Source organism: Erythrolamprus reginae, chromosome 6, assembly GCF_031021105.1.
Source record: "Erythrolamprus reginae isolate rEryReg1 chromosome 6, rEryReg1.hap1, whole genome shotgun sequence".
NCBI classification, from domain to species: domain Eukaryota; kingdom Metazoa; phylum Chordata; class Lepidosauria; order Squamata; family Dipsadidae; genus Erythrolamprus; species Erythrolamprus reginae.
In genome coordinates, this window is record NC_091955.1 from 93706217 (window position 1) to 93732033 (window position 25817).

A 25817-nucleotide genomic window follows, 5' to 3' on the forward strand; every position below is an offset into this window, starting at 1 on the left:
CCAGTCAACATTTTATCTCAGGGACGGCCTTCTGCTGCACGAATCCCAGCGACCAGTTAGGTCCTACAGAGTGGGTCTTCTCCGGGTCCCGTCAGCTAAACAATGCCGCTTGGCGGGACCCAGGGGAAGAGCCTCCTCTGTGGCAACCCCGGCCCTCTGGAACCAACTCCCCCCAGAGATTAGAATTGCCCCCACCCTCCTTGCCTTTCATAAGCTACTTAAAACCCACCTCTGCCGCCAGGCATGGGGGAATTGAGATACCCTTTTCCCCCTAGGGCTTTACAATTTTATGCATGGTATGTCTGTATGTATGTTTGGGTTTTTATTATAATGGGTTTTAATTGTTTTTAGTATTGGATTATTGTTATACGCTGTCTTATTATTGTTGTTAGCCGCCCCGAGTCTTCGGAGAGGGGCGGCATACAAATCCAAGAAGTAAGTAAGTAAGTAAGTAAGTAAGTAAGTAAGTAAGTAAGTAAGTAAATAAGATTTGCACAGTTGGCAACATTAAGATGTGTGTGGACTACAACTCCCAGAATTCCCCAGCCAACATGATTTTCCAGTGTTGGCAATGTGTGTGGAGTTCAACTCCCAGAATTCTCCAGCCAGCCAGCTGGGAGATAAAGTCTACTTATCTGGCAAATATTTTTTTTATTTTTTTCTCTCCAATCACAGTACAATAAAAATTATGACAACAACATCAAATTGTTTTACAATAAATCAATTTCAGGAAGTTATAGAATACAATGCTACCACCTTCACTTTTGACATCTGAATAAAAATAGCTGCCCAATTTTTTAATGCTATAAAAACATACTATTAGCTAAGATCCCATTTAAGCTGCTCTGAATTCTAGTACAGTAATACCCCGGTTATTGCGTCCCCGACCATTGCGAACAGGGTAATTTGCGATTTTTCAACCCGGAAGTCAAAACACCATCTGCGCATGTGTGCCCTTTTTTTCTATGGGCACGCATGCGTAGATGGCGCCCGGCAGATCAGCTGCTGGGCGGCTTCCCTGGGTCTTCCCCCTCTTGCTGGCGGGAGGGCGAGCAGCGGGCATCAGCAAGGAGTTTCCCCACCGCCCACGTAAACTCCTCGCTGCCGCCCGCCCTTCGCCCGCCCACGCCGTTCATTCTCGCCGCTTTCGAGCTGAGTCCTGAAGCGAACTCGCTCCAGGACTCAGCTCGAAAGTGGCGACAGCCAGCGCGGAGAAGCCGTTCGCTGGCGCTGGCTGTCGGCGCTTTCGAGCTGAGTCCTGAAGCGAACTCGCTCCGGGACTCAGCTCGAAAGCGGCGACAGCCAGCGCGGAGAAGCCGTTCGCTGGCGCTGGCTGTCGGCGCTTTTGAGCTGAGTCCCGGAGCGAATTCGCTCCGGGACTCAGCTCGAAAGCGCCGACAGCCAGCGCGGCGCGGCTGTTTTAAAATGTCGCCGCCGGCATGGGGGGCTTGCCAGCACCCCCCGGACCCCCAACCCGGGTTTGGGGGGCTGCTAGGAAGCCCCCCATGCCGGCGGCGACATTTTAAAACAGCCGCGCCGCCCCCAATCTTCGGCTCCTCGCTAGCGCTGCAGGAGTAAAAACACCATCTGCACATGCGCAGATGGTGTTTTTACTTCCGCAGCGCTACTTCGCGAAAACCCGCTCGTTGCGGGTGGTCCTGGAACGGAACCCTCGCAACGAGCGGGGGATCACTGTATCTCACATTGAATAGGCTGAAATGTTTCAAATGTGTCCTAATCGCTTCCATATCAATTTTCATATATAATCAATACCCTTTACAAATAGTTAACACCTATTAATAAAATACCTTTAAAAAACATTTGAAAAATTCTTACAATAACATAGCCAAAAGGGAAAAAATAAACCCAATAATATCACCAAATACAGTGATACCTTGTTTTACAAACACCTCGTCATACAAACTTTTCGAGATACAAACCCGGAGTTTAAGATTTTTTTGCCTCTTCTTACAAACTATTTTCACCTTACAAACCCACCGCTGCCACTGGGATGCCCCGCCTCTGGACTTCTGTTGCCAGCGAAGCACCCGTTTTTGCACTGCTGGGATTCCCCTGAGGCTCCCCTCCATGGGAAACCCCACTTCTGTGTTTTTGTGATGCTGCAGAGGAATCCCAGCAGCGCAATACCAGCAGCGCAAAAACGGGCGCTTCGCTGGTAACGGAAGTCCGGAGGTGAGGTTTCCCAGCGAGGGGAGCCTCAGTGAAATCGCAGCATCACAAAAACACAGAAATCTGGAGGTGGGGTTTTCCATGGAGGGGTGCCTCAGGAGAATCCCAGCAGCGCAAAAACGGGTGCTTCGGCTGGCAAAAGGGGTGAATTTTGGGCTTACACACATTAATCACTTTTCCATTGATTCCTATGGGAAACATTGTTTCATCTTACAAACTTTTCACCTTAAGAACCTCGTCCCGGAACCAATTAAGTTTGTAAGACAAGGTGTCACTGTATTGCCTAAGTCTAGATAAGTCTACTTATCTAAAAGATACCATATTTGTAAACCTTCGTGCTAGGTCGTTTACAGCTATAATTGCAGTAAACATTAGAAGAGAGAGCTATCTACTCTAGGTTGGCAAAAAATATACCGGTATATCAAAAAGCGTTTGGTAGCACCTTTTCCAACTAAGTCATTGCATCAAATTTTATTAAAATTGTTTAGTCAGAAAAGGTGTTGCCTGGCTCCCTACGATTATAATTAGTAGATAGGTAACTACAAGCCTATGTTTATGCTTTGCAGAACCAAGCTGATTCATCATTGGCTTGTGATAATCATATTGAACATTTGCTACTCGGAAATTTGATAAGCAAGTTAAAAGGGGAACCAAAACATGAGTTTTAATCATGTTTCACTATATCAAGTGATAGTAAAAACTGCACATGACTTCAAAACAAGTCAGCAAAAAGTAACCCCTTGCATTTGGGACTTTTGTCTATAGCCTAAATTGCAACCTTGCCAGTTATTACATAAAATAGAAACTCCTTCGGTATTTCTTAAAGCCAAACTTAAATAAAGTTGGCAGTCCTGTGCTGATATATCCAACAGATCAGTAGATCAATATTTCTTAATCTTGGCAACTTGAAATGGTTTGGGGGGCGGGGAATTCAACTCCCAGAATTCCCCAGATAGCATGGCTGGCTGGGGAATTCTGAAAGTTGAAATCCCCCCCCCCCACACACACACATCTTCAGGTTGAAATCCCCCACACATCTTCTGGTTGCCCAAATTGAGAAACAATGGCTAAATAAATTAAAACCAGTACAGTTAGTCCCCGACTTACGACGTCAATCCGTTCCTATGGGGCGTCGTAAGCCGAATTTCCGTGTAAGTCGGAATACTGTATTCCGATTTACACAAACGGCAGCAGTGGCGTCTTCAAGGGACCAACAGCCGGTCCTTCTCGGCACTGCAATGCTGCAGCCTCCAAGGCCGCCCACCGTGGAGATCCCCTCGCCCAAACAGAGGCAGCAATGCAGCGCCGAGAAGGACCGGCTGTTGGTCCCTTGAAGCTGCCGCTGCCACCATTCAGGCAAAGGGATCTCCCGGTGGGTGGCAGCGGTGACTTCGAGGCTGCCCACCGCAGAGATCCCCTCGCCCGAACAGAGGTGGCGGCGGTGGTGGCAGCTTCAAGGGACCAATAGCCAGTCCTTCTTGGCGCTGCATTGCTGCCGCCGTTCGGGCAAGGGGATCTCCGCGGTGGGTGGCGGCGGTGGCTCCGAGGCCGCCCACCACGGAGATCCCCTAGCCCGAATGGAGGTGGCGGCGGCGGCAGCCTCGGAGGCTACAGCAACTGTTGGTTGTTGGTTCCTTGAAGACGTCGACGCCTCCGTTCGGGCGAGGGCGTCTCCGTGGGGTCTCCGAAGCCGCCACCCACCACAGAGATCCCTTCGCTCGAACAGAGGTGATGGTGGCAGCGGTGGCTTCGAAACTGTCCCCGGGTCATCGTAACGATAAAACGTAGTACAGTGGAACCCCGACATAAGAGCTGCTCGACTTAAGAGCTACTCGAGATAAGAGCTGGGAGAGGAGAGACATTTTTTTATTTTATTTTATTTATTACTTGGATTTGTATGCCGCCCCTCTCCGCGATATGAGCCGAGAAGAGCCGGGCTGGCTTACTTTCCTTCCTTCCCGCGCTGATGCAGAGCCACTCGAACAAAGCGTCGCGCCCCTCTGATGCTTTCGGCGGCTTCCGAAGCGACGCTGGGCTCTTTTGCCGCCAAAAGCATCAGGGGGGCGTGACGCTTTGTTCGAGTGGCTCTGCATCAGCGCGGGAAGGAAGGAAAGTAAGCCAGCCCGGCTCTTCTCGGCTCGTATCCCGGCACTTGGTGAGTGGAGAGGCGGTCGCCTCCCCTGCCGCCCCACTCTGGGGGTCCTTGGCTTCTGCTGGGGGTGGGGGGATCCGAACGCTGTTTTGAATTTCACATTCCGAGTGGCCCAAACGCCAAAGGCGAACTTCCGCACCTCAGGAGTTAGCTCGCAAACGGCGCAGCTGTTTTAAAACATCGCTGCCGGCCTGGGGGGGGAGAGGGAAAGGGGGGAGAGGGGGGAGAGAAAGAGAGAGGGAGAGAGAGAAAGAGAGAGGGAAAGGGGGGGAGAGGGGGGAGAGAAAGAGAGAGGGATAGAAAGAGAGAGAGAGTGAGAGATGCTCAGTGAGCCTTTCTTTGAAGTTGCCTTTCTTTCTTTCTTTCTTTCTTTCTTTCTTTCTCTCTCTCTTTCTTTTTCTCTCTTGCTCTCTTGCTCTTTCATTCTTTTTTCTTTCTCTTTCTTTCTTTCTCTTTCTTTCTTTCTTTCTCTTGCTTTCTTTCTTTCTCTTGCTTTCTCTCCTTCCTTCCCACCTTCCATTTCTTTCATTCTCCCTCTCTATTTTTATTTCTCTTTCATTTTCTTTCTTTCTCTCTTGCTTTCTTTCTTTCTTGCTCTTTTTCTTTCTCTCTTTTACCTTCCCTTCCTCTATTTCTTGCTTTCCTTTTCCTTCCTCCCTTCTTTCCTCCCTCTACAGGATTGGGTGGCAGTGAAGTTACTCTCCCCTTTCATCAGTTTCCTTGCTTCCTTCCTCTGTTCCTGTCCCTTCACCCTTTCTTTCTTCCTTTCTTTCTTCCTTCCTTTCTTTCTTCCTTCCTTTCTTTCTTTCTTTCCTTCCTTCCTTTCCTCCCTCCATTTCTTGCTTTCCTTTTCCTTCCTCCCTTCTTTCCTCCCTCTACAGGATTGGGTGGCAGTGAAGTTGAATAAATAACTACAGTTTAATGAATAAAAATAAAAGTTTGCCATGTTGATTGTTTTGGGTAAAAAGAGGAAGGGAAGGAAAGCTCTCAGCTTATCATCTTATTAATAAGTAAAGTTACATTTATTCTTGCAATATCTTTTTGCATAATTTAGACTAACTTTGTGAGTTTTTTGAGGGCTGGAACCAATTAAAATTATTTACATTAATTCCTATGGGGAAAAGTCGTTCGAGATAAGAGCTGCTCGACTTAAGAGCGCAGGTCCGGAACGAATTAAACTCGTATCTCGAGGTACCACTGTACGTCGGGGATGACATAACCCGGGGACTACCTGTACTCCCAATAGCAGTTGAAAGCCAGAGGCAAGTATATGTCAGTGATGGTGAACCTGTGGCATGGGTGCCACAGGTGGCACATGGAGCCATATCGTAGGGCACACAAGTCATTGCCCTATGTCAGCTCCAACGTGCATGCGCGTGCTGGCCAGCTGAGGTTTGGCGGTGGGAAAGGCCGTTTCACCCGGAGGGTGAAAAACCATCCAACAGGCAAACTGGAAGTTCAGAAAACAGACTTCTGGTTTGCCCATTGTACTGTTTTTCACACTTCAGGCTTCGGGAAGCTTCCCTGAAGCCTCCGGAGTGCGAAACATGACACAAAGGGCAAACTGGAAGTCCGTTTTCCAAACTTCCCCTTTACAGCCAGATATATGAACACGTGGTTTCCAAATATTTCTAGCAGAACTACCGGATCCTGTAACAGCTTTGTTCCCTGTGCCATCCATCTGGTAAACTCACAAGATTCGTTTTTCTCACCATGTACATGGATACATCAGAACTAGACTGTGTTTCTCTACGTCATATATATATGCACAGGTACAGTACATATGTCAAGGGTAGGCAAAGTTGGCTCTTCTGTGACACGTGGACTTCAACTCCCAGAATTCCTGAGCCAGCATGATTGGCTCAGGAATTCTGGGAGTTGAAGTCTACAAGTCATAGGAAGAGTCAACTTTGCCTATCCCTGATATATGTGGTACATTGCTCAACAGTATTATCTGTGAGAGGGATCTTGGAGTCCTAGTGGACAACCGTTTAAATATGAGCCAGCCGTATGTAGCACCTGCCAAAAAAGCCAACTCTGTTCTATGCTGCATTAACAGAGGGGTAGAATCAAGATCATGCGTAGTGTTAATACCACTTTATAAGCCCTTAATAAGGCCACACTTGGAATACTGCATTCAGTTTTGGTCGCCACAATGCAAAAAGGATATTGAGACTCTAGAACAGTGGTTCTCAACCTTTCTAATGCCGTGACCCCTTAATACAGTTCTTCATGTTGTGGTGACCCCCAACCATAAGTCTAGCGCCAATTCTCCCAACAGAGCTTTAAGCTGATTGGCAGGAAGGTCAGAGCAACACACCCACTATAAATGCCTGATTGGTCAGATTGTAAAAATATGTTTCAAGGCACCAGAATAGAAGCTTTATTTCTTAACACCATGGGAAATTTGCCTTTTTCCATGGTCTTAGGCGACCCCTGTGAAATGGTGGTTCGACCCCCAAAGGGGTCCCGACCCCCAGGTTGAGAACCACTGCTCCAGAAAGAGTGCAGAGAAGAGCAACAAAGATGATTAGGGGACTGGAGGCTAAAACATGAAGAATGGGCATGGCTAGTTTAATGAAAAGAAGGACCAGGGGAGACATGATAGCAGTGTTTCAGTATCTCAAGGGTTGCCACAAAGAAGAAGTCAAGCTATTCTCCAAAGCACCTGAGGATAGAACAAGAAGCAATGGGTGGAAACTAAACAAGGAGAGAAGTAACTTAGAACTAAGGAGAAGTTTCCCAACAATCAGAACGGTTGATCAGTGGAACAGCTTGCTTCCAGAAATTGTGAATGCCCCAATACTGGAAGTTTTTAAGCAGATGTTGAATAACCATCTGTCTGAAGTAGTGTAGGGTTTCCTGCCTAAGCAGGGGGTTGGACTAGAAGACCTCCAAGGTCCCTTCCAACTCTGTTGTTGTTGTTGTTGTTGTTGTTATATATGGGTATATACATAATTTTCTATGTACAGTACTTGTCATGTTTATGTAGTGTATATTGGAAGAGCAAGACCCTTTGAGAGCTGTATGCAATGAAATTTCATTTTAATGTACACCGATTCATGTACATTCAAAGTGACAATAAAGTTATTCTAGTTTGTTCAGTTTGTTTCCTGCTTCAATTATTTTGATAAATAACTGAAGGCAGCTAACATACCTAATACTTCCTCCTTCTCTTTTCCAAATAACAATGTCCCTGTTGTAGGGTGTCCTGCAAACCTGGAAAACAGGGAAATCAGGGAATTATTAGGGAAATCAGCGGTTCGGGAAATATCAGGTTATTTATGAAAAAAATGGAATAAATCGGGGTAGGGGGGGGAACTATTAAAATGTTTAAAAGTCGGGAAAATCGTGTAAAATAAAACGGATTGTGCTGCCTGGCAGAGTCAAGCAAAAATGAGCATAACTGTGGCAACAACTTGCTTCCGATATTCCTCCACGGCTTAGCCGTTTGGTATGACGTCATCTACGACTGTGCCTTAACTAGATTGCAAGCTACAGGGAAATGACAGGGAAATATCAGGGAATTTCAAAATGCTTTCCCCCTGGAAACCCTGCTGTGAGCTGGATTGGGTGATGAGAAAGAGGCACATTAACGTTGAGATAACCTTTGTTCCCACAGCTGAATTGCTAAAAATGAAACTGCATGGCCACTACTGTCCGGGTTAAGGAGGATTGGACTTTGATGGAATACCACAAGGAAATCCCAGCCAGGGTCTTGACTGAGAAGTTCTAAAAAAAACTGAATCCTTCCAAAAGAAATAGAAACCAATTCCAAATTCTCCCCATCATGGTTACGTTCACATAGTCACAAGAGGATGAGTTCAACTGGAGGGAGATTTTAAATTTACCAATAATTGGCCCTATCATTCTGGCTTTACCTGCAATAATAATCTTTTACAGTAATGGTACGAATGTGAAACTTTAGATATACATTATTTGAATTGTCAGGAGTGCGTGTGTAATTTTATCAGCCGTGTGACGAACATTAACAACTGCATGACCCACTTAACAACGGTGGCAAAACAGGTCATAAAACATGGTAAGACTCACTTAATGACTATCTCACTCAGCAACAGAAATTTATTAGATTTCTATGCCGCCCTTCTCAAAGCGACTCAGGGTGGTGTACTCGAATATCTCCGGGACCACCTTCTGCTGCATGAATCCCAATGACCGGTTAGGTCCCACAGAGTTGGCCTTCTCCTGGTCCCATCGACTAAACAATGCCGTCTGGTGGGACCCAGGAGAAGAGCCTTCTCTGTGGCGGCCCCGACCCTCTGTAACCAGCTCCTCCCAGAGATCAGAACTGCCCCCACCTTCCTTGCCTTTCGTAAAGTTCTTAAGACCCATTTCTGCCGTCAGGCATGGGGGAACTGAGACATCTCCCCCGGGCCTATACAGTTTATACATGGTATGTTTGTGTGTATGCTTGCTTTTAATAATGGGGGTTTTAGTGTTTTTTTAAATTATTAGATTTGTTCTTACATTGTCTTTCTTATTGTTGTGAGCCGCCCCGAGTCTACGGAGAGGGGCAGCATACAAATCTAATTAATAATAATAATAATAATAATAATAATAATAATAATAAACATTATAATGCAAACAATATATGTGAGAAATCTAATTATTTTAAAAGGACATATAGTGGTACCTCTACTTACGAACTTAATTCATTCTGTGACCAGATTCTTAAGTAGAAAAGTTTGTAAGAAGAAGCAATTTTTCCCATAGGAATCAATGTAAAAGCAAATAATGCGTGCAATTGGGGAAACCACAGGGAGGGTGGAGGCCCTGTTTCCTCCCAAGAGATTCCTAGAGAGGCCCCACAGAGGCTTCTCCCCGCCTTTTCCAGCCCTGTTTCCTCCCAGGAGATTCCTAGAGAGGCCCCATGGAGGCTTCTCCCTGCCTTTTCCAGTTACAGTTTCGGAGGCTCGGGTTTGTAAGTGGAAAATGGTTCTTGAGGCAAAAAAAATCTTGAACATCCGGTTTATATCTAGAAAAGTTTGTAAGTAGAGGTGTTCTTAGGTAGAGGTATTTTAGAAGGACATATACAAAATTAATAAAAATCTAAAAACCCCTTATGCAGCTATCCTCATTCACCCAATGCAATAATTCATTGGCCAGGAGACAATCTTGCAGCTCATGGTCCTCCTGCCCGCCAGCAGAGGTAGATCTTCAGAGATTTCCGAAAGACCAGGAGGGCTGGGGCCACCACAGAGAAGGCTCTTCCCCTAGGTCCCGCCGGGTGACATTGTTTGCCCGACAGAACCTGGAGAAGGCCAACTCTGGGACCTAATTATGGTTGTAAGCCAAAGACTATCTGTATTGAAATATTTGATATGACGACTAGGATATTTCAACTTAATACAACGATCAAGGCATTCATATTTCATACGACCGTTAAATGTTATATTTAATAAGAATCTTAAATTTTTCAGAATGCGTTCATATTAAGTAGGTGAAAAGGTCAGTGGCCATTTGCCATGTAATATTATCAATCCTTTAATCAGGAAACATCCAGTGTTAATTATTCATTGTTTTGGAGAATTTCCAAGTTGGAAATAGATAATGTTTTTGTGTGTGTGCTTCCGAGTCCAAAGTTACATGTTGAAACTTCGGAATCAGAAAGAAACACATCATCATTTTTTCCTATTTTTCATTTCTGATTCTGTTTCCTTGTTTAGTTTCCCTTTCCCCAGATTCTACAAAATACAATACAATAAGGGAAGGTTTGGTAGGGAAGGTTTGCCTATTTGCCGATGACTCTAAAGTGTGCAATAGGGTTGATATTCCTGGAGGGGTCTGTAATATGGTAAATGATTTAGCGTTACTAGATAAATGGTCAAAGCAATGGAAACTGCAGTTTAATGTTTCCAAATGTAAAATAATGCACTTGGGGAAAAGGAATCCTAAATCTGAGTATTGCATTGGCAGTTCTGTGTTAGCAAAAACTTCAGAAGAGAAGGATTTAGGGGTAGTGATTTCTGACAGTCTCAAAATGGGTGAGCAGTGTGGTCGGGCAGTAGGAAAGGCAAGTAGGATGCTTGGCTGCATAGCTAGAGGTATAACAAACAGGAAGAGGGAGATTGTGATCCCCTTATATAGAGCGCTGGTGAGACCACATTTGGAGTACTGTGTTCAGTTCTGGAGACCTCACCTACAAAAAGATATTGACAAAATTGAACGGGTCCAAAGACGGGCTACAAGAATGGTGGAAGGTCTGAAGTATAAAACGTATCAGGAAAGACTTAATGAACTCAATCTGTATAGTCTGGAAGACAGAAGGAAAAGGGGGGACATGATCGAAACATTTAAATATGTTAAAGGGTTAAATAGGGTTCAGGAGGGAAGTGTTTTTAACAGGAAAGTGAACACAAGAACAAGGGGACACAATCTGAAGTTAGTTGGGGGAAAGATCAAAGGCAACATGAGAAAGTATTATTTTACTGAAAGAGTAGTAGATCCTTGGAACAAACTTCCAGCAGACGTGGTTGGTAAATCCACAGTAACCGAATTTAAACATGCCTGGGATAAACATATATCCATTGTAAGATAAAATACAGGAAATAGTAAAAGGGCAGACTAGATGGACCATGGGGTCTTTTTCTGCCGTCAGTCTTCTATGTTTCTAAAGTACAGTGGTACCTCTACCTAAGAACGCCTCTACTTACAAACTTTTCTAGATAAGAACCGGGTGTTCAAGATTTTTTTTGCCTCTTCTTAAGAACCACTTTCTACTTAAGAACCCGAGCCCAGAAAAATTTCCCAGGAAATTTGAGAGCGGCACAAAGGCCCGGCCAGTTTCCTGCCATTCCCCCTGGATTTCTTTCTCTGGCGCAATATGTATGGGAGGCGCATACTCCTAATTACCGCCTGAGAGTCCCTCTCTTTTTTTTCAGCCTTAAAGTTTTGGATCCAACTTTGTGGGACCTAATCGGTTGCTGGGATTCGTGTGGCAGCAGGCGGTCCCGGAGGTATTCTGGTCCGGTGCCACATAAGGTTTAGTTTGTTGTTTGTTGGTTACTTTGTTGTCCACTAAGACTCCAAGATCTCTCTCACACTTACTGCTGTTGAGAGTGTTTTCGCCCAGTTGGTATGTATGCGCAAGTGTCCCAGTGTGCAGCATTATTATTATTATTATTATTATTATTATTAATTAGATTTGTATGCTGCCCCTCTCCGCAGACTCAGGGCGGCTCACAACAACAATAAAACAATGTATAACAAATCTAATAATTAAAAGTCACTTTTTAAAAAGCAAAACATACACACAAACATACCTCGAGGTTCGACTACTGTAACGCTCTCTACATGGGGCTACCTCTGAAAAGTGTTCGGAAACTTCAGATCGTGCAGAATGCAGCTGCGGGAGCAATCATGGGCTTCTCTAAGTATGCGCATGTCACACCAACACTCCGCAGTCTGCATTGGTTGCCAATCAATTCCCGGGCAAAATTCAAAGTGTTGGTTATGACCTATAAAGCTCTTCATGGCATCGGACCAGAATACCTCCAGGACCGCCTTCTGCCGCACAAATCCCAGCGACCGGTTACGTCCCACAGAGTGGGTCTTCTCCGGGTCCCGTTGACTAAACAATGTCGTTTGGCGGGACTCAGGAGAAGAGCCTTCTCTGTGGTGGCCCCGACCCCCTGGAAGCAGCTCCCCCCGGAGATTAGAACTGCCCCCACTCTCCTTGCCTTTCATAAAGTTCTTAAGACCCATCTCTGCTGTCAGGCTTGGGGGAACTGACACATCTCCCCCGGGCCTATACAGTTTATACATGGAATGTTTGAGTCTTTGTTTGCTTTTAATAATGGGGTTTTTAGTGTTTTTTAAATTATTAGATTTGTTCTTATATTGTTCTTGTTATTGTTGTGAGCCGCCCCGAGTCTACGGAGAGGGGCGGCATACAAATCTAATAAATAAATAAATAAATAAATAAAATAAATACCATGCATAAACTGTATAGGCCCGGGGGAGATGTCTCAATTCCCCCATGCCTGACAGCACAGGTGGGTTTTCAGGAGCTTACGAAAGGCAAGGAGGGTGGGGGCAATTCTAATCTCCGGGGTGAACTGGTTCCAGAGGGTCGGGGCCACCACAGAGAAAGCTCTTCCCCTGCGTCCCGCCAAACGACATTGTTCTGTCGACGGGACCCAGAGAAGGCCAACTCTGTGGGATCTAACTGGTCGTCGGGATTCGTGGGGCAAATTCATGCGCAGAAGCATGCACAGAAGCAAAATCTCATGAGGGAAAGGTGCGCACGAGAGATTTCGTTGATTTTTTTTTGTGGCAACCGGCACACAACTTATGCTACTGGTGTGCCATCCTCAACCATGCCGGTAGCAACCTGCTACTGGTCGTTAAGTGTGCAAAGCGGCAATAGATCAATTTTTCCCCCCAATGCCATTGTAACTTCGAAAAGTCACTAAACGGGGTGACCTGCCCATTCAAAACATCTACCCAAAGACAGCCTATTTATATGTCGATAATAAATAAGACTGCCTTGACATTCGGTGTCAAGACATGGAGGAAGGACAGCAAGAATTGGGGGGGAGAAAAAATAAATATTTGCATATCCACTTTACATCTGGTCGGTTTCTCAACAGAAAGTAACAGGAAGGTTTCTCCCACGTTAACGAACGTTTCAAGCTCAAAGGGCCTTGAGAAATAAAAACCACATTCTAATTTAAGAAACTGTTTCCAGTTTCATGTGGACTGGAAACCATCCCGAACCAACTTTTTAAAGGAAGTTAATAAGTAACTGTGGAAAACCCACATCCACCCCCGAGGACAACCTACTTAAGTCGCTCCAGGATTGGACCACAGTCCCAAGTTCTCTGCATTGGGCCCAGGACGTCAACCCATCCAGAGATTGCTTCTAACAGGTAGGATGGTTTTCACCTGGAGGCTCCAAGGAAACAGAAGAATTTAAACTGGGGATAATGAGAAGTCTGGTGTTAATTATAGCAGCCTTATCTACTGCGTCAAATGTAAACTTTGATGGGTTGTAAAAGTTTCTCTAGCCATTGTAGTGGGGAGAATAATAAATATAGCCTTTTGATGCAGGCAGGCGGGCTGAAACCTTTCAAGAAGAGCATCATTCTTCTTACAAACATAATGGAGCTTAATTGAACATAATTGCATGTTTGAGATACTAAATGCCTTTCCATAATGAAATTGTTTTGCTAATTCCAATACGGTGACCAGATTAATTTCTGCTTTCAAGTCAGTATTGGGTTCCTACCTGGACAAGGGGGCAGGAGAATAATAATAATAATAATAATAATAATAATAATAATAATAATAATAATAATAATAATAAATAAATAAATAAATAAATAAATTATAATAACCACAATTGGAATACTGTGTTCAGTTCTGGAGACCTCACCTACAAAAAGATATTGACAAAATTGAACGGGTCCAAAGACGGGCTACAAGAATGGTGGAAGGTCTTAAGCATAAAACGTATCAGGAAAGACTTCATGAACTCAATCTGTATAGTCTGGAGGACAGAAGGAAAAGGGGGGACATGATCGAAACATTTAAATATGTCAAAGGGTTAAATAAGGTTCAGGAGGGAAGTGTTTTTAATAGGAAAGTGAACACAAGAACAAGGGGACACAATCTGAAGTTCGTTGGGGGAAAGATAAAAAGCAACATGAGAAAATATTATTTTACTGAAAGAGTAGTAGATCCTTGGAACAAACTTCCAGCAGACGTGGTAGATAAATCCACAGTAACTGAATTTCAACATGCCTGGGATACACATATATCCATCCTAAGATAAAATACAGAAAATAGTATAAGGGCAGACTAGATGGACCATGAGGTCTTTTTCTGCCGTCAGACTTCTATGTTTCTATTATAATAAAATATTATAAAATATTATTATTATTATTATTATTATTATTATTATTATTATTATTATTATTATTATTATTATTACAGCCATACATTGCAACTGGGAAAACATTTGTTAGTAGGGTGATGTCTCTACTTTTTAGTACGCTGCCTAGATTTGTAATAATTTTCTTCCCTAGAAGCAAGCATCTTTTAATTTCTTGGTTGCATTAATAATGATAATAATAATAATAATAATAATAATAATAATATAATAATATGTTAGATTTGTATGCTGCCCCTCTCCGAAAAAATCGAGCTGCAACGACTCTGGCACAAGCCCATGAAAGTGGTCCCAGTGGTACTTGGCACGCTGGGCGCAGTGCCAAAGGATCTCAGCGGACATTTGAAAACCATCGGAATTGACAAAATCTCCACCTGTCAATTGCAAAAGGCCGCTTTACTGGGATCGGCAAACATAATTCGCCGCTACATCACGCAGTCCTAGGTGCTTGGGAAGCGCCCGACTGGTGATGAAATACGAAATCCAGCATAGTGATCTTGTTTGCTGTGTTGCACTGACATAATAATAATAATAATAATAATAATAATAATAATAATAATAATAATAATAAATAATTAATAATAAATAATTAATAATAATAATATAATTTATTAGATTTGTATGCCACCCCTCTTTGAAGAATGGTGTTCCGGTAGCGAAAGTGGAGCTGGTGGGCGCCCCTGGGATAAACATATCCATTTAAACATATATCCATCCTAAGATAAGGTTTAAAGTTTAAGATTTAATTGGATTTGTATGTCGCCTCTCTCCGAGGACTCGGGGCGGCTCACAACATATACAAGAAACAGTAGTAAATCAATCCAAAACATAATACAATATACATAATAGACATAAAAACAATCCTTAAAATTCTAATTTTTTTTTAAAAAAACTTCCATTAACAATCATTCAACAATCATACTGAAAAACATTCGATCTAGCAGCCCCAGGCCTGGCGACAAAGATGAGTTTTTAGGCTTTTTCAGAAGGCAAGGAGGGTGCGAACATCCAGGGAGAGCCGATTCCAGAGGGCTGGGGCCCCCACAGAGAAGGCTCTTCCCCTAGGTCCCACCAGCCAACATTGTTTTGTCGACGGGACCCTTAGGAGACCAACTCTGGGACCTCACTGGTCTCTGGGATTCGTGCGGCAGAAGGCGGTCTCAGAGATAGATACAGGAAATAGTATAAGGGCAGACTAAATGGACCAGGAGGTCTTTTTCTGCCATCAATCTTCTATCTTTCTATGACAGGGATGGCAGGCACGTTGGTGGACTTATGCACTGTAGTAGTAATAGTAGTAGTAGTAGTAATAATAATAATAATAATAATAATAATAATAATAATGATGATAATAATAATAATAATAATAATATAATTTATTAGATTTGTATGCCGCCTGCTCCAAAGACTCGTACGCTTTTGCTTACATCATCATCATCATCATCATCATCATCATTATTATTATTATTAATTGGATTTATATGCCATCCAAGGACATTGAATGGAATGATTGACATGAGTTGAATTAACAAGGCTTCCAGTTTGAAGTGTTATATTATTTGCTTTCTTTTAAGTTCCTCCTTTTTTAAAGCACGTCAGCTTTCAATGACTAATCCATCTTTGTTTAAGTCAGGAGGATTGTTTTCTTGAAGCACAATAGGGGTTATGTTCTTTGAGGGATGGAAATTCCCTTCCCTCCTCAGTCATGATTGGCCATGTTAAATAATAATAATAATAATAATAATAATAATAATAATAATAATAACAACAACAGATTTAGAAGGGATCTTGGAGGAAGAAACAACAGAGCCAGGTAGTGAATTCCAGGCGTTGATCCCTCTATTGCTGAAGTCATATTTTCTGCAGTCTAGTTTGGAGCGGTTTACATTTAGTTTGAATCTGTTACATGCTCATGTGGTTGAAGGTGAGGTAGTCATTAACAGGAAGGACATTTTGGTATATGATGCAATTTATATAGACTTTTACAAAGCCTTCGACTCAGTGGTCCACGACAAACTACTCCTAAAACTCAAATCCTATGGCATCTCAGGACTCCTCCACAACTGGATTACTGCATTCCTGTCAAACAGGCAACAAATTGTCAAAATTGGTAGCGCCATCTCCACCCCCGCCCCTGTCATAAGCGGCGTTCCCCAGGGAAGCGTACTAGGTCCTACTCTCTTCATTCTCTACATCAGTGACCTCTGTGATCATATCGAAAGCAACTGTGTTCTTTTTGCCAACGATGTGAAACTTTTCAACACCACTGATAACACACTCACTCTCCAAAAAGACCTGGACTTTGTCTCAGACTGGTCCAACACCTGGCAACTTCAAATATCAACCAACAAATGCTCTACCCTCCACATCGGCAAAAAGAATCCAAACCGCACATACGAACTCAATATACAATCTCTCACTGCTAACCCACACTCAGTAAAAGACCTTGGAATACTAATATTGAATGACCTAAGTGCTAAAGCCCACTGCAACAATATCGCCAAAAAAGCTTCTAGAGTTGTTAACCTGATCCTACGCAGTTTCTGCTCAGGCAGTCTCACACTACTCACAAGAGCCTACAAAACTTTTGCCAGACCCATCCTAGACTACTGCTCATTTGTCTGGAACTCATACCACATCTCAGACATCAACACCCTTGAAAATGTCCAAAGATATTTCACCAGAAGATCCCTTCACTCCTCCACTCGAAACAGAATATCCTATGAAAATAGACTAACAATCCTGGGCCTAGAAAGCCTAGAACTACGGCGCCTAAAACACGATTTGAGTATTGCCCACAAGATCATATGCTGCAACGTCCTACCGGTCAATGACTACTTCAGCTTCAATCGCAACAACACAAGAGCACGCAACAGATTCAAACTTAATATGAACCGTTCCAAACTTGACTGTAAAAAATATGATTTCAACAATCGAGTTATCAAAGCGTGGAACTCATTACCGGACTCAATAGTGTCAACCCCTAACCCCCAACATTTCTCCCTTAGACTCTCCACAATTGACCTCTCCAGGTTCCTAAGAGGCCAGTAAGGGGTATACATAAGTGTACTGATGTGCCTTTCGTCCCCTGTCCAATTGTCTTTCCTTTCTTCCACCTATTTATATATTCTCTTCCTTTCATATATCCTCTCCTCTAAGGTCACTTTTACCCTCTTTTATATTATCACATGTCTATTTTTCTTCCTATGTACTTGTGTATTGGACAAATGAATAAATAAATAAATAAAATACTCAACTCCAGCAACTGTTCCTAATACATTTCAGCCTCCAGTCCCCTAATCCTCTTAATTGGTTTTTTCTGCACCCTTTGCAGAGTCTTTTTTACATTTGAAACCCGCCAGGATTTCTCCAATTCTCAAATTCAGAGGCATTTATTCCGATTCCAGATGATCAAAAATGAAGCCAAAGTGATGTGGTAGAACTTGTGCTCTGTGATATAAAAGCAAATAAAGAGGTTTGATCATTCAGCTTCATTTACACAGCTGCTCAATTCAAGCTGCTATTTAACTTTCCCCAGTTTACCCTGATAAGTAAAATTGTGCGACTGATCACTCGCGACTGTTTGTGATAAAGAGCAGCTGTAGAGATTCACAGAGACTGCAATAATACAAGCAAGGAAGGAAAATATGACTTCAGTAACCGAGTTGTCGAAGCGTGGAACTCATTACTGGACTCCATAGTGTCATCCCCAAACCCCCAACACTTTACCCTTAGATTATCTACGGTTGACCTATCCAGATTCCTAAGAGGTCAGTAAGGGCCGAGTACAAGTGCACTAGAGTGCCTTCCATCCCCTGTCCTATTGCTCTCCTGTATCTCCTATTCCTTTCTTCTATTCCTGTATCTCTTCTTCTATTCTTTCATTGATATGTTCTATTACTATATCTTCTTTTCTATTCTTTCTTAGATATATTTTACTATGAGTATCTCCTCTATAACCTTCATCATGTATTCTACTATGTGTATATAGATATATATACCCACTAAAACCCTCATTGTGTATTGGACTAAATAAATAAATAAATAAAAATAAAAATAAATGGGGAGAAAGGAGTGAGAAAAAAGCGGAGGGGGGAGGAATAGCGGTAGCAAAAGCAATAGAAACAGAAACAGAAATAGAAACAAAAACAGAAATAGAAATAGCATTTAGACTTACATACAGCTTCATAGTGCTTTACAGCCCTTTCTAACCGATTTACAGAGTCAGCAAATATTGCCCCTAACAATCTGGGTCGTCATTTTACCCACCTCGGAAGGATGGAAGGCTGAGTCACCTTGAACCTACTGAGATTCGATCTGCCAAACTGCTGGCAGCCGGTGATCAGCAGAAGTACCCTGCAGTGTTGCACTCTAACCACTGCACCACTGAGGCTTTATAGAATAGAATAGAATAGAATAGAATACAGTCAAAAAGAGGGTGGGGAAAATATTTTACTGACCCCTCATATCCTGGACATAAACTGTTCCAACTCCTACCCTCAAAACATCGCTACAGAGCACTGCAGACCAAGACAACTAGACACAAGAACAGTTTTTTTCCGAACGCCATCACTCTATTAAACAAACAATTCCCTCAAAACTGTCAGACTTTCTACTAAATCTGCACTTCTATTTCTACAAGTTTTTCTCATCATTCCTTTCACCCATTTCCTCCCACTTAGGACTGTATGACTGTAACTTGTTGCTTGTATCCTTAAGATTTTTATTAATATTGATTGTTTCTTCGTTGCTTATTTTACCCCTATGACAATCATTAAGTATTGTACCACATGATTCTTGACAAATGTCTCTTTTTCTTTTATGTACGCTGAGAGCATCTGCACCAAGACAAATTCCTTGTGTGTGCAATCACACTTGGCTAATAAAATTCTATTCTAATAGAATAGAATATTATTCTCTATAATATAATACATCTGTAGAATATTATAGAATATACAGTGGTACCTCTACTTAAGAACGCCTCTACTTTTGAAATGTAGATGAAGGAAGGAAGGAGAAAGAAAGAGAGAGGGAGGGAGGGAAAGAAAAGATAAAGCCACATCAAAGTCCTCCAGATGTTGTGAATGGACTGTGCATATCCCTTTAAAAAAAGCAGGCACAAACACTTAAAAGTTCAACACTCTCTTCAAAAGGCAACTTTTGAAGGAATCCTTTCCAGCACGGGATCGAAAGTGATCGTATGAGGCTAACAGGGTGGGAATGTTCCATAAAGGAGGAACTTTGGCTGCCATCTCCTGGTGCTGATTCGGAGAAGCAGGCAATTGATTCTCTCTGCTTCATTTCATTGAAATGAAAAGGGAGGGAGGGAGTAGGGGTGGGCTACTGCCTGGACTGTGGGGGGACGCAATGGGGTAGCAAAAATGGAGCTCCACCCCAGAGCACCCAATTTGCACTGAAAGATGTTGAAAGAAAATGCAGGGCGTCCTGCATAAGCCATGCCCACAGTGTGGTAGTACAAATTTTGGTAGCCCTTCGCTGGGAAGGAGGAAGGGAGGGAAAGAAGGAAGAGGAAAGGGAGGGAGGGAAGATAGGGAAGGAAGGAAAAAAAGGAAAGGGAGGGAAGGAAGGAAGAGGAAAGGGAGGGAGGGAAGATAGGGAAGGAAGGAAAAAAAGGAGAGGGAAGGAAGGAAGAGGAAGAAAGGAAAGAAGGAAAGAGAAAGAAAGAAAGGAAGGAGGAAGGAAGAAGAGAAAAGGAAATGAAGGAAGGAAGGAAAGTAGAGAGGGAGGAAGAGGGAAGGGGGAAGAGAAAAGAGTAAGGGGAAGAAGGGAAGAAAAAATGAAAGAGGGAAGGAAGGAAAGCTGAGAGGGAGGGGAGAAGGGAAAATAGATAAGAGTAAGGGGAAGAAAGCAAGAAAAAAGGAAAGAGGGAAGGAAGGAAGGAGAAAAAAGGAAATGAAAGAAGGAAAGCAGAGAGGGAGGGAATAGGGAAAGGAGAAGATAAAATAGAAAAGAGTAAGGGGAAGAAAGGAAGAAAAAAGGAAAGAGGGAAGGAAGGAGAAAAAGAGGAAGAAAGAAAGAAAGAGAAAGAAGGGAGAGAGGAAGGAAGGAGAGAAAAGGAAATGAAGGAAGGAAAGCAGAGAGGGAGGGAATAGGGAAAGGAGAAGGGAAAATAGAAAAGAGTAAGGGGAAGAAAGGAAGAAAAAAGGAAAGAGGGAAGGAAGGAGAAAAAGAGGAAGAAAGAAAGAAAGAGAAAGAAGGGAGAGAGGAAGGAAGGAGAGAAAAGGAAATGAAAGAAGGAAAGCAGAGAGGGAGGGAATAGGGAAAGGAGAAGATAAAATAGAAAAGAGTAAGGGGAAGAAAGGAAGAAAAAAGGAAAGAGGGAAGGAAGGAGAAAAAGAGGAAGAAAGAAAGAAAGAGAAAGAAGGGAGAGAGGAAGGAAGGAGAGAAAAGGAAATGAAGGAAGGAAAGCAGAGAGGGAGGGAATAGGGAAAGGAGAAGATAAAATAGAAAAGAGTAAGGGGAAGAAAGGAAAGAGGGAAGGAAGGAAGGAGAAGATTATAACAAGAGGGAGGAAAGGTCTCAAGGAAGTCCTGCCACAGCACTTGGCCACCACAGGTGTCCCCATGATACAAGTGGCATTGTGCTGGCCATGCTCCTGCTCCCCCCCCCCCAGCCACGCTGGACCCTTGAGGTCAAAACACAACTCTGATGTGACCCTCAATCAAATCGAGTTTGACCTCCCTGCCTTACACCCACCACCCACAAAGCAGAGGCAGGACCAAAGGAGGTGGGGAGAAGATCTGTTTCTTCTAACAAGCATCTCTCTCCGTTTCATCTCTTCCAGACGCCCAAGTCCTTTCGCAAGATGAAGCTGCTCTTCCTCCTCCTCTCCGTGAGCTGGAGTCAGATGCCCACCAGTGGAGAGGTGGTGGGTTCCTTTCAAGACACTTGTCCTCAGTTTTTCCTCCGAGAAACCCCGCCAGAGATAAGGCTCCCTCCGCACCCTGCCCGCATTTGCCAGCGTTACCGAAACTTGTATCGTTTCGCCACTTTGTATGATAAAGACAACCGCATCCCGGTATATTCGGCCTATGTCTATAACCCTGGGACGGCTAAGAGACCCAGGAAATGGATGGTTGAACCTCAGGTAAGACGGACCAGATCAGTGATGGGCTTCTGACGGGTGGGGGGATGCAGTGGGGGTAGTAAGTTGTTTATTATTATTATTATTATTATTATTATTATTATTATTATTATTTATTTTATTATTTTATTATTTTATTTTTATTATTATCATCATTATAATTATTATTATTTTATTATTATTACTTTTATTATTATTATTATTTTAATTATTATTAATAATAATAATAATAATATTAATTAGATTTGTATGCCGCCCCTCTCTATAGACTCACAACAATATTGAAAAATATCTAAAAACACATTAATTTAAAAACATACAACACAAGCATACCATTATTATTTTATTATTTTATTTTTATTATTTTTATTTATTATTATTTTATTATTATTATTAATAATAATAATAATAATAATAATAATAATAATAATTAGATTTGTATGCCACCCCTCTCTACAGACTCAAAGCGGCTCACAACAATAGTAAAACAGTGTACAATGAACAAATCTAATATTGAAAAATATCTAAACACACATTACGGTAATTTAAAAACATACAACACAAGCATACCATACATAAAACTATATAAGCCTGGGGGAGATGTCTCAATTCCTCCCATGCCTGACGGCAGAGGTGGGTTTTGGCAAGGTGGGTGGGGGCAATCCTAATCTCTGGGGGGAGCTGGTTCCAGGGCGCCGGGGCCGCCACAGAGAAGGCCAACTCTGTGGGACCTAACTGGTCACTGGGATTCGTGCAACAGAAGGTGGTCTTGGAGATATTCTCGTCCAATGCATTATTATTATTATTATTATTATTATTATTATTATTATTATTAATTAATTAAATTTATATGCCGCCCCTCTCCAAAGACTTGGGGCGGTTTACAACATATAAAAACAGTACAGTAATCCCTCGCTATTTCGCAGTTCACCTTTCGTGGATTCGCTACTTCACGGGTTTTCAAAGGGGGCTTAAATCCATTAAATCCATTGAAAATTTTAAATCCATTAAAAATTCATAAAATTCTTCTACAGTACTACTGTACTCTATGAAAGAAACTGGTAGGATATCACATGGAGTTCCAGCTGAGAAACATTATAGAATGACTGTTCAATGCAAAGGGTGGGTTTTAAAAGTCCAAATACTCGTTAAATACATTAAAAAAACCTTTCCTCTACTTCACGGAAATTCGTTTTTCACGAGTGGTCTTGGAACGCATCCCCCCCCCCAAAAACCGAGGGATTACTGTATACATCGATATATGATTAATAGTATATTCAATAGATATACTATAAATAAATAAATATACTATTTATTGAATACTTAATAGTTTTTTTATTGTCCTTCCTTCTCTAGTACCTTAATATGATCCTTAATTACTTTTAAAATAATAGTAAGTTTTTACCAATAAATGCTTTAATCCTTGTAATAATTGAAATTATTCTATCCTTTTAATTATATCCTTTTAATAATTGAAAATGTCCAACGATACTTCACCAGAAGAGCCCTTCACTCCTCCACTCGAAACAGAATACCCTATGAAACAAGACTTACAATCCTGGGTCTTGAAAGCTTAGAACTACGACTCCTTAAACATGATCTAAGTATTGCCCACAAGATCGTATGCTGCAATGTCCTGCCTGTCAAAGACCACTTCAGCTTCAACCACAACAACACAAGAGCACACAACAGATTCAAGCTTAATATTAACCACTCCAAACTTGACTGTAAAAAATATGACTTTAGCAATCGGGTTGTCGAAGCGTGGAACTCATTACCGGACTCTGTAGTATCAATAATAATAATAATAATAATAATAATAATAATTATTATTATTATTATTTATTGAATTTGTATACCGCCCCTCTCCGCAGACTCAGGGTGACTAACAACAATAATAAACACAACATGTACAATCCAATAATAAAAAACAACTAAAAACCCCTATTATAAAACCAAACATACACACAAACATACCATGCACAATTTGTAATGGCCTAGGGGGAAGAGCTATCTCAACTCCCCCATGCCTGGCGGTATAAATGAGTCTTGAGTAGTTTACGAAAGACAGGGAGGGTAGGGGCAGTTCTAATCTCCCCTAACCCCCCAACACTTTACCCTTAGACTATCCACGGTTGACCTCTCCAGATTCCTAAGAGGTCAGTAAGGGGCGTACATAAGCGCACTAGAGTGCCTTCCGTCCCCTGTCCTATAGTCTCTCCTATATCTCGTATTTCTTCTCTACTATATCCTCTATAACAGAGGTCTTCAAACTTGGCAATTTTAAGACTTGTGGACTTCAACTCCCAGAATTCTCCAGCCAGTATAGCTGGCTAGAGAATTCTGGGAGTTGAAGTCCACAAGTCTTAAAGTAGCCAAGTTTGGGGATCCCCGCTCTATAACCTTCATTGTGTATTATTGTGTATTGGACTAAATAAACAAACAAAGAAAGAAAGAGAAAGGAAGGAAGGAAGGAAGGCAGACTAGATGGACCATGAGGTCTTCTTCTGCCATCAATCTTCTATGTTTCTACGTTTGTGCTGTTTATCTCCTCCGCAGCTCATCAATGCCACATTCCAACCCGAAATGGAAACAGAAGGGAACTTCCTGCATAACAAGGGCCCCAAGAAAGCTCTACATGACAGCCAGGCTGTCTTGGGAGACTACAAGAACCTGACCGATTGCAACAGGGGACATCTGAACCCAAACGGCCACCAGCCGAACTACGCTGCCAAATCTTCCACCTTCACCCTGACCAACATCGTCCCTCAGTTCATAAAACTCAATGGCGGCACCTGGAACCACTACGAGCAAACCACCATGCTGCAGATGACCAAAGGATGCCAGGAGACGTTTGCGGTGGTGGGCGCGGTGCCAGGAGACACCTTTATAGCTGGAGGGAGGGTCAACAGGCCCAGCTATTTGTGGTCTGCGGCTTGCTGTGTGATAGACAACAACCATCTGAGATCCTGGGCTATCCTGGCCAGGAATGATGAAAACGTGGTGGAGAAATTCACCCTGGGCCAGTTGGAGGCTCAGCTAGCACAGCTGTATAATATAAACCGCGTCTCTCTGTTTCATAGCGACTGCCCCCGGCAATAAATCATTTCCCTCTTGCACAAATTGGGCAGATGGCAAATGGATTGAAGTGAATTGAATAACGGGTGTATTAAGATTTCCTGCAGAGGGCAGCAGGGAGCCAATTTAGTAGATCCCTGGTAGAAAGCTTAAGTAGGCAGAGATCTGGTTAGTTATCTGCGCAGGGATTGTTTAATCAAAAATCCAGATGTTAGGATAGAGAAAGACGCTGGAGAAACTATAGGTAAGAATGAAAATACAAACTATGTTTATTCGCTGACGAAGAGAATAGAAACAAATCGAAATAATAGGAACAGAATAGCATAGAATAGAATAGATAGAATATAGAATAGTATGTAATACATAGAATAGAACAGAATAGAATGTAGAGGAGAATATAGAATAGGATAGGACTGGTTAGTTATCTGCACAGTGATTAGGTTAGGTCCCACAGAGTTGGCCTTCTCCGGGTCCCGTCGACTAAACAATGTCGTTTGGCGGGACCCAGGGGAAGAGCCTTCTCTGTGGCGGCCCCGACCCTTTGGAACCAACTCCCCCCGGATATCAGGGTTGTCCCCACCCTCCTTGCCTTTCGTAAGCTCCTTAAAACCCACCTCTGTCGTCAGGCACGGGGGGATTGAGATATTCCCTTCCCCCTAGGCTTATAAAATTGATGCATGGTATGTCTGTTTGTATGATTGGTCTCTTAAATTGGGCTTTTTAAAATTACTTTTTATATTAGATTTGTTATATTTGTTTTTTTTACTGCTGTTAGCCGCCCTGAGTCTGCGGAGAGGGGCGGCATACAAATCTAATTAATAAATTAATAAATAAATAAATAAATAAAATCAAAATCCAATGTTAGGATTGAGAAAGACGCTGGAGAAACGATCAGTAAGAATGAAACAAGCAAACTCCGTTTATTCTCTGACGAAGAAAATAGAAACAAATCGAAATAATGGGAACAGAACAGAATAGTTCATAGTTTATTAGATTTATATGCTGCCCCTCTCCGAAGACTCGGGGCAGCTCACAGCATAACAGTAATACAATACATTACAAATCTAACAATAAAAAAATAAATAAATTTAAGAAGGCATTAATAACATAATAAAATCCCTAACTATGCAGTCATACACATTCAACCTAATCTATCATACAGTAAGGCCGAAAGCATAATTAAAAAAAGGGGGGAAAGATGGTAATTATCCCCACGCCTGGCGACAAAAGTGGGTCTTCATCACTTTACGGAAGGCGAGGAGGGTGGGGGCTATTCGAATCTCTGGAGGGAGTTGATTCCAGAGGGCCGGGGCCGCCATAGAGAAGGCTCTTCCCCTGGGTCCCGCCAGCCGACATTGTTTGGTTGACGGGATGCGGAG

At 42.5% G+C, this 25817-nt stretch overlaps 1 protein-coding gene across 1 annotated transcript; it reads left to right on the forward strand.

Annotated features, from left to right (window-relative positions):
• The first annotated feature begins 13152 nt into the window (after window positions 1-13152).
• On the forward strand, window positions 13153-24556 carry LOC139169078 (endonuclease domain-containing 1 protein-like). The gene is made up of 3 exons (XM_070754884.1): window positions 13153-13233; window positions 21061-21363; window positions 23920-24556. Exons 2-3 carry the CDS (start codon window positions 21082-21084, stop codon window positions 24460-24462), a joined length of 825 nt encoding a protein of 274 aa, XP_070610985.1. The 5' UTR covers window positions 13153-13233; window positions 21061-21081; the 3' UTR covers window positions 24463-24556.
• The last annotated feature ends 1261 nt before the right edge of the window (window positions 24557-25817 follow it).